At 43.4% G+C, this 17,370-nt stretch overlaps 1 protein-coding gene across 3 annotated transcripts in view; it reads right to left on the bottom strand.

The window, feature by feature from the left end:
* MUSK (muscle associated receptor tyrosine kinase) overlaps positions 1-11,063 on the bottom strand; it is a 55,509-nt gene extending 44,446 nt beyond the window's left edge. For 2 of the 3 annotated variants that reach the window (XM_038125341.1, XM_038125343.1), the window contains exons 1-5: positions 10,046-10,526; positions 5,954-6,080; positions 2,616-2,767; positions 1,103-1,230; positions 480-621 (exon numbers count right to left, since the gene is read on the bottom strand). In XM_038125341.1, the coding sequence (XP_037981269.1) occupies positions 480-621; positions 1,103-1,230; positions 2,616-2,767; positions 5,954-6,080; positions 10,046-10,142 (646 nt within the window). In that variant the 5' untranslated portion in view covers positions 10,143-10,526. Of the gene's footprint in view, positions 1-479; positions 622-1,102; positions 1,231-2,615; positions 2,768-5,953; positions 6,081-10,045; positions 10,527-10,958 lie in introns of those variants that run through there. The other variant, XM_038125342.1, reaches the window with a different exon arrangement.
* Positions 11,064-17,370: the final 6,307 nt, after the last annotated feature.

Here is a 17,370-nt window from a genome sequence, read left to right as displayed (position 1 = left end):
CCCTGTCTACTGTTCTCAGCACTCTGAAACTGGTGGTGGTTCACACCACAAAGCAAATCTCTTCTGTACATAAGAACTGGACACAGAGTACATAAGGACCCGAAACTGAAAAACCATCTGGTGTTCATTTAGTGGGCAGAAAATGTTCAAGTCCACAAAGGCAAAAGCTCTCCTCTCCTCTCCTCTCCTCTCCTCTCCTCTCCTCTCCTCTCCTCTCCTCTCCTCTCCTCTCCTCTCCTCTCCTCTCCTCTCCTCTCCTCTCCTCTCCTCTCCTCTCCTCTCCTCTCCTCTCCTCTCCTCTCCTCTCCTCTCCTCTCCTCTCCTCCTCCTCCTCCCCCTGCTCCTCCTCCTCCTCCTCCTCCTTTCCTTTTTTTATCACCCTCTAGGGTGGTATTGACAACATCAGCACAATACTTCAGGTTAATTCAAGTTAACTGGGCTGGCACATGGAGCTTGAGACTGGTTCAAAAGTCACTCACCTTCCACTACCACATTTGCAGGTTTCGAGTAGGCTGTGCCCAAACTGTTCTTGGCTACACAACGATACTGTCCTGCATCTTCTCTCTGAACATTGTGTATCCTTAAATTCCCAGAATCAAGCACGGCAATCCGAGCAGTCTCCTGCCAGAGGAAGGAGCCATTGAGGTGAGGACTCTACATGCAGGCTGCACACAAACAGCATCAAAAATCTGTTTACAAAGTTTGGGCTTACATGCATGAACACCATACATGTCCTACAACTCAAGGATTTGGGGCCAGCTCTTCCTGCTCAGCATTGTCAAGACACATTCACCCATGGCTATTTTTGCAGATCAGTGAATTATAGCTTCAAAAGAGCTCTTATTTAGGAGAACAATCACAAGTGCTTTCCTCAGTATTTGGCCATATTTAGTAATAACAAGCATATATTACATAAAATATAGATACACGGAAAACATTTTGTTCATATGTAGAATCATTGCAAATAAAGATATTTATGAGATGAGCCCTGGATTTTCCAAATGCTTCCTTTCTAGCAACTAGAATTTACAAATACTATAACTAATGCTAATATTTTGCCTTTGGCAAATAATTAGTGTTACTGAAAACCATTCCTACTCACCTTTACAACTGTTTCTCCTTTGACCCATGAAACAGAAGGTTTTGGATTCCCCATTGTAGTGCATGGAAGAACAGCCTTTAATCCTTCTATTATTTCCACATTCACAGGTGGGCGGGTTATTTTGGGTCCTAAAATTTTAAAAGCCAAAAAATTAAAGTTGAAATTAAGCTACAAGACCACAGAACAAGACAAATTCAGAAATTACATCCAAAACTCTGCTGCTTTTTCTGTGTATTGTTGAAAGATAAAGCAGTCTTTCTCAGTTTTGAAGTTATTTGGTAAGAAAGAACTGCTTTCTTCAGCACAGCATTTAGTTTAAAAAGCTGCAAAAGCAGCTAACTTGCATGGGTTATTTGTTTTCCTGAGTGGAGTTTGACAGTCATTTGAATTAGGGCCTGGGCTAAAATCTAATCTCAGATAAGAGTATTTCCAGTATTGAAGAATGTTAGCATTCCAGGTTCTGACATTTTTCACTGCATAAACACTGTCCCAAAGCTCAGATCTGTATTGAATTGATTTTGAAAGAGTTTTAACCCAGGCTTGCCTCTAGCTCAACAAGAAGGGCATGTAAATGCAATTAATATCCTTAACTGAAGGATTTCTAACTATGTTAGTGAAAAGGACAATGGAGCCTTAAAGAAAAAGCAATCAAACTCCCTTAAAGTTAATGAGGGGTAAATTTGAATTCATTTTACTGAAAGAACATGGCCCGCCTTAGTCTGAGCTGAGAGTACAAAGGATTATTATCTCAGTATTTTGAGAGATCTGACATTCTGAGGCCCTTGCATGAGAATGAACCAGCAGAAAAACAAGTTTCAGAGATCATCATCTCCTGGCCACCATCTGGAAGTGACTGGGATGATGCAGAGTTCCAGCATTACCAGACCTTGAGGGTCATCTCATTTGCACAGACAAATCCTTTCCTACAAACAGATTCTTTAGCCAGAATATACCTCTGCTGTCTTTTAAAGTGCTTGTGTAAATAACTCTAGCCATGTGAGTCCAGTTTTACTGAGTGTGGCACATACATAGCTCTCTGCAAGAGCAAATCTTTTGTCTTCCATGTGGGATGATGAGATTTACAACATGGTGCTCCAGACCATTCAACACTGCTGTTGAGAGCATCTGAACATAATGTAGTTGATTTTGCCATCCTCAGGAAGAAATCTGATTAGTGAAATTTTACAACTAAAATTAACCAGGGAACTATGCAATATTGCCACAGAGGACTAATCAAACTCTTTTACAGAGTTTTGCACAAAGGGCATTTTTCAAAGCATCAGGTTTTTTCTTCTGATCTTAGAACAAATGTGTGTTATTCAAAGTAAATAATCACAACAGCATTTAGTTATGATCCCATATGCCATGTCTCTGACTCAAAGAACTGCACCCATCTTCCCAAGAACATGGGTTTGCCCTGAACATGGATCCCCAGGTGCCATAGATGGGAGTCTGCTCTGGCTTTTGATTAAACACTCATGTGTCCTCAGGAAGAAATTGCATTCCCACTTACGCATTTTCACCTGGAGAGCCCCACAGCTCTGTGCAGCTGCTCCAACTCCATTATCTGCTGTGCAGCAGTACACCCCATCATCGCTGTCCTCCACGCTCAGGATGGTCAGGAGCTGCCCGTTCCTTTGGATGCTGTACCGTGTGTCGAACAGCCTGTAGGGCACAGCATGGATTGTCAGGGATAGCCAGGGACAGAGAAAGGGAATTGCATTTGAATGTGCAGACTGCTGATGCCGCTACAAATGGCAATAAGCCCCACCTCTGATTTTCAACCCACAAGCAGAAGGGAAGGTGCTAAAAATGCTGAGTTCAGAATCAAGATTCAGGTTTTCACTAGACCATGCAGTTCCTGACTGTCCCTAGTGTAGTGGCAGTTCTTGGTAAAATCAGTAGGCAAGTAGGCATCATGTTTGGGGTTTTGACTGGCCAAAGACAGGCATGAGCACAAATAATCAGTTCCAGACAGGTCCTGGTTTAGATATCATTGTTCAATGTAAGACAAAGATGCCTATATAGGAAACAGAGCCAGCTGAAATTGTGTAAAGAAACCCTCTTCAGGAAAAACAAGACAAAGCAAAAGAAGGGTTTTTTTATTAAACAAATAAAGTTATGGAAATATTTTTAAGGTTGTGAAAAAAGACACAAACCAAAGACCATGAACTTTTGTGTCTACATCTTGGGGTAGTTTTGTCTATTTGTTTTGCAAAAAAAACACCAAACCAACAAACAAGCAAAGAAATGTGCTGAAGCCATCTGAAAGTTAGAGGATTCAAGGATAGCTATGGCTTAATGACAGCAGGTTTTAACCTGGATATTTCAGAGAACTGCAGATTGCCCTGAAGCTGGAGCAACAAAAATACAGGATGTTGTAACAAAGTATGTGGGGCAAAGACCAATTTCATATGTGAGCAAGACAAGAGAAGCATGGTATGTGAGCAGGGGGGATGTGTGTATTCAAGTGGGAGAGCCATGGAAATCAGAAAAAAAATGATGAGAAATCAGTGAGCTGAGGTATTGATCTTCATTGCAAAGCTATGATAAATATATAGAAATAGCATAAATACAACACAAAGAAATTTACTATTTGTAGTGTCTATTTTCAGACCTTTGTTGATGCTTTTAGGAAGCACCTTCATGCAATTGGACTTTGATTCTAATGTGGAACAGTGGAAAAAGGGTTGTGACTTGAGGATTTTATCCCAAGCAATCACAAGTATCTGACCACTACATAGGTTTTGCCTTTTACTGTTAAAAATTGTACAGTAGTCATTGACTAATCTGAATGTACCATTATGGCGGTTTAGGCATGTATTTCCTTTCAACAGCATTTCACCACTCAGTATGACATCTCCCTCCTCTTTTCCAGCTTGGGAAGAAAGAGTACAATGAAGTCATCCATAGTGTAACAGACATGCTGACTCTGTCCCCTTCTTGTCCTAAGGAACGCTTATTGTGGGCAGCCCTGTTCTGGAAGATGGGCCAGGTAGCCATTTCACTCAGCACAGGGCACCTGCTGGTTTACCTGCGCAAGTTTTGACATCAAAAGGAAAGACACTTCCAGAAGACTAGTGCTGACTGTATTCTCTGCACTGGCTCTATTCCCATTGAAGTTGAAAGTTTACATACTGTTTTGTTTTGAAGAATAATCTTGCTGTCTGTCCAGGATGCTGGGACCTTGGCAGGAGAAGAAAATTTTGGAAACTAAATAACTGATATTAATTGCTTTCAATAACTAGGCCCTTTGAAGTTTGACAGACACACACACACACACACACAGAGGCATAGAAATACATTTATATGGGTTTTTTTTTCAGAAAAAAAGTGTCTTCTGATCTGACGTTTTTCCATTGTGCGAATACTTTCATCCAAGTTTTTAGAAAGTAACAAATATATTCAGCTTATCTTTTCCTCTGTCTTTGGTCTGACCTTTTGTATCCAGCAACACTGAATATTAATGCCTTGTGAAACTAAACACTTGCTGTTATTAATGCTGCTTCAGAAGTCCCTGTAAAGGAATGAAGCACCTGAGCTCTATGGCCTTACCAGAAGAGGTGTTTTTATCCTTATTTTCCATTTTGGTCAAAGCACTGTGTCTCAGAGAGAAAGTGGAATGGCTTTAAGAATGATGCATTTGGCTTCTAGAAGAGGGGATTGAGGTGATAAATGATCTGGATTTCAAATTACCTTAGAATACAGAGAGAATGATAATTTGAAAGACATGGGGAGAAAAAGACACAGTCCTTCATGGATGGCTTTCTCCCCCTGCTTTCATTTTCAGTCATGATGTCACCAATGGGAAAGGTGACCTGATTTGGAAATAACATCCATGGAAGTTCAGAACTCCATGTTGGAACAAAGTCAGGATCAGAAGATTAGGGCCAAATTTTGCTGATATTGCCAACAATGAAAAAAAATTATTTCTGAAGGACTATATTCATATTTGTATCTTTCTGCTTTGTCCTACTCTAAAGCAGTTTTCCAAGCAGTGAGATCTCCTTCTGCTGTGGACTTATTTGGAGCCTCTAATGCCAGTGGTTCAAAAGCTTTTTGGATGTTTCATCACAATAGTGAGAACCATACTTCAGGTGACCATCTGCCCAACATGCACATCTCCTGTGGAGGCTGGGTATAGACTGTGTTACACAAAGTTGTGTTGTGCTGCATTTTCCCTCACAGAGGAAGTCACAGCCATTTAGAATGAGAAACTGATGTGAAGCCACGTGACAGATGTAATGTGATTTCAGAGCTGGAAGATCAAGTACAGTTTACTTTGTAGAAACCTGTCTACAACAAAAGAGCAAAAACAATGGTAGCAATTTCCATAACACATTTCCACACTTCCAGAAGGCTGCCTTCTTTGTTGACATCTTGATGCCTGGTTGTTAATGTCTGACAGTGCATAACAATGAGAAGACAATTTCCAGATCCAGAACTAAAAGCAAAAAGGAATGGCACAGCACAACCCCTTCCATGCAAAGTTTCCAAGAACATTGAGACAGACAAGCCCTGCTAAGATCCTTTTAAATATTATACAGCACTCTCCTCCTTCATAAATGCATGAACTGAGGAAGAGAGCACATTGAATTGTCTGAAGCTGGAGAGAAAACTCTTTGCAGCAGAAACCAACTCTCTGCAAGCTCAAATGTGTGAAGGTGCAAGAGCAGCCCCCAAGTGCTCTTACCACTCCCTCAGAAATACAGAATCCTAGATAATTACAGTCACTCATTCTCTCTCCTGCCACAGACCAATTTTTATATTTCCAGATATCTCCTGTATCATGAAAAGAAGCACTGCCAATTTTGGAAAAAGGTGCTGGTGGGGGCTGGGGCTTCTCCCTACCTGATGGGAATGCTGTTTCGTGTCCATGTAATCTCTGGCTCAGGATATGACTCCACTACACAGACAAACTTGGCAACGTCTTCTACCAGGGCATCCACTGTTTCCAGAGGAGTGCTGATCAAGGGAGCTGTGTGAAGAAGAGAAAATCAGAACGCCTTCTGGTGCCTACTGGAGAGAGCTACATGGCCTACCAAACACCTTGGGTGGAGGGAGCCATGTCCCTGCAGGGTCACTCAATGGCATTTTCCCTTGAGGTCTCCCCATAAGATGCAAAACAGAGCAAACCAAGCTCCAACAAGCTCAGTGCACCCTGTGTTTCTGACCCACCTCTTCCTCAAGACTCACAGCAATAGGTGAGCATACTGTGGGGACACAGGTGCGGATGTCCCACTGCTACAAGGGTGGCATTGCATAGGCTGGAAGTGCAAGGGACAGCACACAAATTGAAGCCAAGTTGACCTGCCCCTGAAATGGGAAGAGTGCCTCCTTATTAGTGCATGAGATGTGGGCTTTTTTGTCATTATTATAGTTGAGGATTTATTCACTCAACTATTTATCTTCAAAGAAAAAGCAAAAAACCAAAACGAACAACAAAAAACTTGTTATATACAAACACCAAACCCATTATATAGCACTATATTTTTCTAAGCCAGGCTCACAAAGACCATTCCGGTCATTCAGATTTGTGTCATGTCTAGGGCACATTCTCGTTTTCTCACATTTTCTAACCAAGAAGCATGAGGGTTAGAAGTTTAATAGCTATGTCTAATGCTTTTTATCATAGACCTGTAGTCATACATTACTTGAATGTATCTTTAGAAACATTTTCCATCGCTCTGGTGAAAGACTTGAAGCACAGCTGGAAGGGATCAAAGCACAAGCCTAGCCACTCACTTTCCCTGCTTATGTTATTCATTGCAGCCACTGCCTCAAAAAACACTTGAATTTCTTGACCAATGGCTGCAAGAGACATACATCCAAATTGGTTGGACTGGATTTCACTGACAACTGTGCTGAGATAAACTAGTTTTTACTATATTCCTGAAATACTACCTTGAAAATACATCATGGATTCAGGAGTCTTCCTGTTCCTCACTGAGCATAGCAGTTTCTGGCCCATTATTTTTTCACAGAAAATTCCAACTGCTGTGTATCTACTGGCCCTCCATAGTGCAATGAATTCAAATTCAGGAAAAAAAAAATAAACTATATCCATTTTACCCTTCTCTCCCTAAGGAATGGACAAAAGAGAAGACATTCAGATTTAAGTGACTGAGAATAATAAAAAGTCAATACCTTAATCCTTTTTCAATTTCCATGGAAGTCAAAATTAGAATCTTTGGAGTTATGCCGGAATGAAGCTAGAGGAAGAAAGGATCAGCTTCCACTATCAGGTTTATGTAGAACTCTAAACGCTTTTGACATTTGATTAGAATGAATCTGCCTAAATAATATTTCTAGATTGTATGACTTTGGATTGTATCATTGATTAACAATAATGACTATACTTATGTAAATCTCAAAACTCATCTAAGATAGCCTAAAGGTCACATGGATGAAAGTTCAATTAGAACAAGTCTGTGACAAGTTCATTACTTAAGATCACTGCTTCAAATTGTATCATGCATCACTTTATTAGGTCATTTTGGGTCATATTAAACAGAAACAATCATCTGTGTTGTTCCTCAGATGAATCCTATGCCAGTGGAACCAAGTGGAAAACTTCTAGAAAGTCTTCATTTTGCTACTACTAAAGGTTGTCTTAGGAGAATAATCCCCACCAATGGTTATCCTGTCTGCTTTAAATGAGACATTGCTATTTTGTGACAAAATTTATCTGAGTTTAATGGCATTAACCCCAGAGTTTTGCAATCTAATTTTATATAGTATGGTTTTGTCGCTGTTGTCCACATTCCTCGATCTCTGGAAGGATGCTTTTCTAACCCTGAGAAATGTAAATTTTTACAGTAATATTAAGTCAAAGCAACCAGTTTTATAACTGTTGTAATGGTAAACACAGCCACTCCGACAAGTAATAAAGTTACATTTGTGCCAAGAGCTGGTATGCATAATGGCAGTATTTTGTTCTTTGGGCAAACAAGACCTGTCAGGTTTCTATATTAAATAAATTCTCTAGAAACAATTACATACTTTTAAGTATGTCTTTTATTCAGTAGATGACAGAATATTGCATAGACATGGTCTGACCTAGTCCCTTTTGAAAGCCAGCATACAGATATTGGTCAGAATCAAGCTGCGTGCTTATAAGAAAATAGTGTCCAAACTGACAGCAGTACAGTACAGTAACAGGAAAAGAAATAATTTTAAAGCTGCTTTCCCACTTCTACATCCTCAGAGAGCAACCATGACAGCAACAGGGATGTATCATTTTCTCTTACGCTCTTTTCACCTTTGTTATATTTAACCCAAGTAAGGAGAGTGAGCAGTGAGACTTGCTGTCATTTTGTGAGGCGGCAACAGAGTTCCAAAATGGCTGAGATGGTACTCACATGTAAAAGTCATTCAAACAGCTTGGGTGCTGGTGTCGGTCCATGTTTTTTCTCCAGAAAGCACGCTAAACTCATGATGTGTGCATTACCATATTTTAACATAGGAAAATAAAATCTGAACATTGTATGGACATATCTTTCATCACATAGAAATGGAGCCAGGCCTTTCCATGTGCGTACACTGTGCCTTTCTGATATTTTTAAGGTATCAGTGTGGCTTTAAATAAATTGAAAATAAATTCATCTATATATGTGTAAAGCCACACAGGTGCCATTTTTCTGGATGTCAGCTGTAGTTTCCCAAGATAGAAAATTGACCCAAGGCTGGTCACGGGACCATGAGAAAGCCAAATCCCCTTCTGTCCCCAGCCCACCAGAAGCTTCCAAATGTGTTGGCTTTGGATTTGGATTCACACTTTTGAAACCAGACCAACCAGTCAAACAAAACAATACAGAAAACAGAACCAGCCCCTCTCCAACAGTGCAGATACCTGGAGAAACTGCAGTTTGTATGGTAAAAAACAGCTCAGCTGTGATGTCCTAGAAAAGGGAATGTAACTATTCATTACACTGTGACACCAGAAAAAAAAATCTATCCCTGTTCTCTTTGTTTCTCTTGTTCCTCCAATACCACTTATCTTACCACAATATTCAAAAACGCAAAGTTCACAAACTTACTTCAGTGCCTTATGAATATACCAATATTTTTATTTCAAAACATTTTTATAAAGAAGATACATTATTTCTTTTTTTTTTTTCATTCTGGGAATAACCTGACTGACAATTGTAAAACATAGCCCTGCAAGAGCAGCAATGTTGGCCTAACATGTGAATACTGGCATTCCCCTTCAGATTTCATTTTGTTTTCCTGAAGCTGCAAAGTTTCTAGTAAGCGTTGAGTTTCAAAAACTTTGAATTGTAACTCTGAATCACCATTCAGCAAAAATTGTTGTCCACAGGTTTACCAAATGGTTCATCCAGAACGGTACCATGGTTGCATTCTGTACCTCAAAGACTTTTCTAAATGGATTTTTTTACCAATTCTTTTGTTAGCTAAACGTATGTGACCATCTGCCCATATGCATGTGTACGTGCAAGATAGGAAGACGGTATGATAACTTCTATGTTATATGCTATAACAAACAGTGGATATTTATACATATATACATATACTTTGTAAAGACATAGATATTTATTGCTTTTGAAGCTTTATATACTTAAAAACCTACACAGGTGCGCTGAACACAACAGATCTTGTGCTGTGCAGCAACTGGTGCTACCAGCCATTAACACTTCTGAGCTTCCTTTGACATGAGAAATTTACATCCCACCCAAGCTGAATCCAAAGGTCTCCCCACCTTTTACAATGGACTATGTGCTCTTCACAGACAAAGAATTCAATTCCAAATACAAATATGAGAATATTTTCACTGCTATCCTTCTAAAAGCAGAGAAGTAACCATCAAAAGCAGAAAATTTTTGATTTTTTTGGGAACCACCCACCCCACTGTTAGCAGAGACAAAAAACCTTTGCAAAACCTCCTTCAGCAAATGGCAGAAGAAGAGCAGGGAAAAAGCAAACCTTTCAGAAGTGTCTCAGCCAAGCTGAGGGCTGCCAGGGTGAGAACGTGCACCAGGGGCACCTTCAGCAGGTCATTCATGTTTGATCCAGAAGGCATCCAGCTCCTTCAGGCAAGACGTGCAAACTTCCCAGCCGGCTGCATTTCGGAAGCAGTGTGCAAGCAGAGCTTCTCTGAAAGTGACAGAGTGGGGTCTGAGGGATCTAAGTATAATCAGGAATTCTCCCACCCAGTGGTGGTGATGGACACGGCCAGCTGGTGTGTATCCACTTTGGTCAGTGTGAAAGCGTGGGGCTCATGAAACAAGAGAAAGCAAATCCCATCTGAATTCCTTCTAAGCAAACAGAGAACAGTACAATAGGCAAATGCATTTCCAGGGCGGTACCCTACCCCAGTGTTGCAAAGTCATCAGACTTTTATTCCAGCGCACTGTAAGTGCAATGGTAGGAAAAAATGCTTGCCAATGCCTTTTCCTTCATCTTAGTCCCCCTCTTTTCCAGTTTTTCTCCTCTCACTCACACACACTCCCTCTTATTATAACCTTTCAAGATTGGCTGTAATATGCCACCTGTTGCCCAGCTGATAGTATTTCTTTTCTTAACAAATGCATTTGCTGGAGCAGAAGAGGTTGGCATTGGTGACTAAAAGTGCTTTTCTGTAGGGAAATGTGAGAGTGGGGTTTAATCTCCAGAAACATCTTGTTAAACACCAGGTCTCTGCCTAAGATGAAAGACAGACAATCAACACTCATTTTCTAGGAAGATTTAAAGAAACATCAGAATCAAGATCTTCTGACTCATTCTTTCTTGCCCCATCCCACCACAAAGTCCCACATTATATTTTCCAAAAATGTCAGTCATTTGTACTGCCTGTTTTTCCAACATAAATATTTATATAAAGAGCAAAGAGGCTTACCACTGTGGAAAGGCTGATGCAGGGGCAATATCTGCATGAGCAGGGATAAAGATGAATAATCAGTCTGGGAAGAACCTAATTGATGATGATTCTCTTCCAACATGACTCTGCATACTTTTTGTCACTTTATCAGCAGAGTGGACGAGAGCTTTGCACTAAACTACATGGTTTGAGGAAAGCAAATGTGCAGTCATAACACATCACAGTAAAAGGTACTTTGAGATCTCTGGAATTTCCTTTATTTACTGAAACTCTTGACTTAAACCACTACTAAACAGTCATTTCTGCAATGAACATACATGGCTTAGCAGTGCTTCTTCTGAGGAACAAATGGAATAAAACTGACCAGTGCTGGGATTATGTGAATCCCTTTGGTTTGGCATGTCTTTATAATAGCAATGTTACTTTGGGGACATGCCATCATTGATTAAGAACAAGGATGTCTAGACAAGTGTTCCTCTGTAGATTAATAAAGGCAGAAATACTCATAGAAGATGTTAAAGGTATTCCAAAAATTCTGGAGCTAGCAATGACAAAAAAGCAAAACAAGAAGACAATGATGGAACAACAATAATCCTACCAGGGAACAGAGAAATACTGATTCATGGCTGAAGTTACAAGTAGTTCTTTTGTTTAAGTCCAGACATATGCAATTAAAATGCTCCATAGAAATGTGACTTGGATTTTTAGGGTAAAATTCTGTTCATGAAGGGACTTGGCCAAAGACCTTTGCATTGCTGGATTCCTGTTTGGAATGTGTTATGAGAGCTTTGAATCTGCACCATCCATATGACAGCAGAAATAATATTTCCCTTTCATTTGCCAATTGCAGCATTTAGAAATGTCACTGCCAGCAATGGCTGTTAAACACTAATAAACTTTGCATTTTGAGGATTACCAAAGTACTCTTAATCTCTCATTTTCTCTACTTCATATATTTTTACTAAGGATCATAATGAGCTCCACCACTCTAAACAGAAAGGATGTAAATTTACTCAATACATAAGAGTAGAGAGGATACATGGGCAAAGGTACACAAGCTCCAGCTACACATGCCACACAACTAACATACAATATATATGGGAAGCTGGTGGTCATCTGTGCCTATCACGGAACAATTTTTTTATGATTTCACAGTGAAATCAGTGAAAATCAAATGTTAGTGATATCAAACCTTTGATTCCAAGCATTTTCCAAGTTTATCTTATAAAAGTGTCATGGTTTGGCGCTGGCGCAATGCCAGTGCCCCCATGAAAACATATTCTCCCTGGTATCTGCTGTGAGATGCGATCAGAAACAGAGCAAAGCAGGCCTCTACTTATGAACAAAGGAGAAAAAAAAACTTTATTACCTTACAACTATAATAAAATGAACACACAGAGCAAAATGGAAACCTTTCAAAAATATTTCTCCTCCCCCCACTCAATTTCCCACAACATAAAATCAACCCTTAGATTTTTACCCAATCTTCACCCTTCAGATAATCAGCTCTCAGTCCATCTCCACCCTTCAGACAATCACCTCTCATTTCATCAAGGAGAGACAAGTCCCTCTTGTGCCACAGGCTTCCCCTGAAAACACAGCCGAGTCCTTTTGTGTTTCCACGTCACTCAGCACCACCTTCGTGACTTCTTCCTTCCATGTCCAGTGCTCTCACCATTGCACATGGACCAGAGCTACTTTTAGGGTTCTCTTTTCAAGGATGCTTTGCCCAGTTCCAGGAGAAAAACAACAGTCTCTCACTTTTTTCGGACACTAGTCCCCCCCAGATTTCACCCCCTGGGGCCGAGGGGTCTCGAGAACAAAGCTCCTCCTCTCCACTGAAGATTGAGGGCACCACCACCTTCCTCACCCGTCATCTCTGCTCACATCACTCCTTCGCTGCTCTTCTTTGGCACCAAGCCATCTCCTCCCCCTAAAATGCAGTCTCTGTATTATAGGGAAAATGGTTCTGTCCATGGCCATACAAGAAAAGTCCAGCCAAAGGCCACTCCATCATCTCTTCCCACCTAGGATTCATCTCAACTTCTCTTGGTCATTCTTCACTTGCACAACTTTGCATCACACTTGCCCATTTCCTCCTATTTCATCCCTATCTCTCTTCTCATTCAGCTCCCGGAGGATCAGCATTTGCAAGGTTTCCATCATCCCATAGAAGGGTTAAAATCACAGTCTCTACTTGTCCAGAACTCCCACGCTGGCCCTGCCGGGCACTCTTCTTGCCGTGCCCCCCTTCTCCTTCTCTCTCTCTCTCTCTCTCTATCTCTCCCTCCTGGGAAAGGGGGGCTGCCCGATGCCTCTCAGAGTTTCTTCCACCCTTCCACCTCTGCAGGGAACTCACTCTTGTCCTGCCAGGGCCAGGGGCCTTCACCTCCCTTCCCTGCCCAAGGCTCTGGCCTACCTCCCTCAGGCCTCGTGGCTTCCCCTCCCCCGCCCAGCCCACAGCTGGGCAGGGGAGGTCTGACCTCTCCATCCACGGGAATCAAGAGAGAGCGTTCCCCTGGGAGTTCTTTGCTTTCAACCCCTGTGTTCTTAGAGGCGTATCCATATCCTCAGTGGCCAAACCAGGTGCCAATATTCACATCTGAGCACCTATTGGTTTGACCACCACCTCCCAAAAACTCACTTCCTTTCAAACCACGACAAAAAGTAAAATGCGTCTTTAAATTTTACTCATGGGTTTATGAGTTTGTTGCTTATTGGCTGTTGTGCTTAGGGTTTTTCCTAACAAAGCTGAGATGCATGCAGTTTACAGATAATTGTTTTTACATCTGTTGTTTTTTACAGTCATGGCCCAAGGCTTCTGCTGAGATGAGTTCCCAGCAGCCTACACAATGAGAAGAAGTCCAGTCCCAGCTTCCAAACATTGTGGGAGAAGCTTTGCTCCCATGGATTTCTGCTTATCTCTCTGCACTTCAAACACTCCAAAGAAGTCAGTTCATGAAGTTCAGTACACAAGACAACGTGTGCTCATTCACCTAGCTATCATTTTTTCCCACTGCAAACTGTTTGTGAAGTGACAAATACAGTATTTTGAAATAAATGCATAAATACAAAGAAAGTAGTAATTTGTTAAGAGTTGGCAGAAGAGATAATTGTCTTGCAGTCAATGAACTGCTTGACATTTCACCACTATGATGAGTGGAAACTGTTTGCAGGACAAAGCCATGGTGGACATTTTCTCTGTACACCTCTGTACACTGCCCTCCTTCTCCCAGGTATTCTGCTGGAGGCTGACAGTTTTGCATGATAATGTGGCATAATCTGACCACTGAATTATTTGAAAACTGCCTTTTCTCCCACATCACCCTCTGGGATGTCTTCTCCCCAGGTAGTCCTAGATGTTCCAAGTAAACAGGCTAGGACAGGTATTTCCAGCAGAAACTGTCCAGACACAGAACAAAATCATCCTACAGAGAGACTTAATTAAATTGCTTTGGCAGTGGTCCTAATCACTCAAGCACCTGGTGATTCACACTGAAATAATGCAAATCAGAACTAACCCAGCCTGAGTAGTGATTGAGTTGCCTGACCGCAGATTGAGGTGAGGCTGACTGGCCTGTAGATCCCTGGATCACCCTTCTTGCCCCTTACTGGGTGGCATTTGCTTTCTTCCAATTCTCTGTTGTAGTGCACTAAATAGTTAGTTGTTGTATTGCACTGGGTGATTTGATGTCACATGGATTGTACCCTTTTTCCCTCATATGCTATGTTCCATTCACTCCCCTGCCCTACACCCCTGGTGGTGTGTGCCCTTGTAACCCCTTCCCTTGCCCCTCCTCAGTGGTCTCCCATTAGCTGCGGCCCTCCATCCCTGCCCCCTTTCCCTCAGGTATAAATGTTCTCTGGGATTGGACCACTTGCTCTTTTTCCACCTGGGTGGTCTTCCATACAGATGTCCCTTTCCAGCCAATAAAACAGGACATTAGAACCGCATGGAGAAAGAGCGCTTCTCATCTTTTGCTTCGTCTATGTAATATCCATGCGGGCAGAGTCCTAAACTAGCCAGGATTGGACTTTATAGCCCACAAACCCACGGATATTTCAGGTGGTGCCCAATGTGATTCGACTCCCATTTGGTCCGAGATGACACAAAGAAGCTGGTAATTCACACGCATGGATTATATTAGCTTTTTGGACTTTCACCTTCCTCTGCTTTTTTTCGTTGTGTTTTTGTCGGCAAGAAGGCTAGAGGGTGGAATCGGGAACCCGTCGTGCCCCAGGACAGGCCGATTTCGGACGAAGACTTCTTCATACCCATCCCAGCCAACCAAAGTCCCCAGGAGGGGTGAGTATTTCCCCTCGCGTGGTAGTGGGACCCCGGGGAGCCCTCAGAGGCGGGGGGTGAGCTCCTGGTGTTGGGAAAGGTCCTGCCCTGAGAGTCAGGGTTTGTGTGTTGCCCACAGGTCTCTCCTCGCGGGTGGAGCAGCTGTGGAGCTGTGGTAGCATCTGTGCACAGTCCCGGGGGCTGTGTGGTTCCATCAGTCAGGTTCCTGTGGCGTGCGGCTCCGAGAAGCAGCGGCATGGCCATGCGTGGCTTATTTAGCGGCACGTGCAGCTTTCGCGACTCTGAGCAGCAGCAGGGGTGGGTTTCGGCATGGCGAAGGCGTGGGCAGCGGCAGAGTAGCTGCGGCTCATGTTTTTGCTGTGAGCAGGCGTGCCCAGGCAGCAGGGGGACCCAGCGAGTGGCGCGGGCAGCTCCGAGCACCCGCATGGCAGCCATGTGGCGCAAGCTAGCCGGCAGCTGCCACCCGCCATTTTAAAACCCACACGGTTCACACGCAAGCAGTTTTGTCTCTCCCCCAGAGAGGACGGTGGGAGGAGGCTGCCCGGATTCTATCTCGGATTGGCTGTGGACTCAGTGCTTTCAGTTTTTGTTAGTGCTGGCTATAAGGAAGGTAGATTGAGTGCTGCAGAGAGCAAAATAACATCATAATGGGTGCAAAGCTCTCTGCAACACGGAGGAGCATTTATGCCTCACTTTTAGATACCCTAAATAGTGGAAATGTTACAGTTTCTAAAGCAGTTTTAAAACGGTTTGTTCGCTGGATATCTTTTCATTTCCCTCAGTTTACCCAGCAGAATGTTAACTCTGTCTCTGCCTGGGACAAAGTAGGAGCTTTGTTGACAGTGAAAGCAGAACAGGGAGATAAATCTGTGTCTCCGTTTTCTCCTGTGTTCCTTGTGATTCGGAAAGAAGTCCTAAAGAGGGATTTGAAAGGACAGCCAGAGCAAATCTCCCCTCCCGTGGCTTCCCCTACCCTTCCTCCCAAACCCTCTGCCCCCAAACTGAGAGAGACGAGCGAGGCATGCCGGCAAACACAGGGTTCCTGGCACTGCCACTGTTCCCCTGGCCTCCCATCTCCCTCTCAGTACCCTGGCCCTGGCAGCTCTGCGCAGGCTGACAGAGCACCTTCCCTGCACTCCTCCAACCTAATTCCTGTTACTCCGATCTCGCGTACTGACCCCCCCCCATCCCCAAAATGTCTACGACCGCATGGTTGGCATTCCAGATACTGCCAACCACGTGGTCAAGGCCCAAAATGGCGGCATCCACGTGTTTGAGCCTTCAGTCTACCCTTCTTCTCCCCACAATCCCTTTCGCCCACCTGTCCCCTCCCCCAGCCCCTTCTGGTCTCACAACCCCTTCCTTCCCTCAGACACTCCTCCCTCTCCCTCCATGCCCCCGCCCCCATGACATCATCCTGTAACCCCTGCCCCTGGTTCCCACAGTTGCCCTGCCCCCCTACCTGTTCCCCTGTTTCCCATGCCCTCTTGCCCAGGTCCCAAGACAGTGGGGCCGAGGGATGGGGTGTGGGGTCAGGGGTTGGGGGGGTGGGTGGGCCCCTTCCTGGCCCCCATGGGGGTGGGGCAGGGGGAGGGCATGTCCCTCCTCCTGGTTACCAAGGCGTCGGGGTGGGTGGGGCAGGGGTAGGGGGTGTACCCCCTCCCAGTCCCCAAGGAAGTGGAGTGGGGAGTGAATCCCTGCCTACCTCCCAGGGCGATGCGGCTGGGGTGGGGATTGGTCCCTTGCCTTGTCCCCATAAGGGTGGGACTGGAGGATGGGGTGGTCCCCCTGCGGGGTCCCACGAGGGTGGGGCCGAAAGTAAAAAACCTGGGATTCAAAACCGGGAAGAAGAAGTCATTCCTTTGGTAGCCCCCGTTCAATACAATAATGGTAGAGCTGGCCTTAGAACCTACCAACCTTTCTCATACCAGACAAAGAGTGAATTATGTAAAAGTCAGTTGGAATTTGGGAGACATAGTGAAATCTTTAGAAGCATGATGAAGGCTACATTAACATCCCTTGAATGAATACATTAACATCCCCCCCCATCAAGGGGGACATACCTAACCTCATTCTCCTGGCGCGCTGTCCACAGCCACCCTTCCACTTGGTCAAGGGGCAAGT

This window comes from Motacilla alba, chromosome Z (genome assembly GCF_015832195.1).
Source record: "Motacilla alba alba isolate MOTALB_02 chromosome Z, Motacilla_alba_V1.0_pri, whole genome shotgun sequence".
Taxonomy (NCBI): Eukaryota; Metazoa; Chordata; class Aves; order Passeriformes; family Motacillidae; genus Motacilla; species Motacilla alba.
This window is presented reverse-complemented; position numbering and strand designations above follow the sequence as displayed.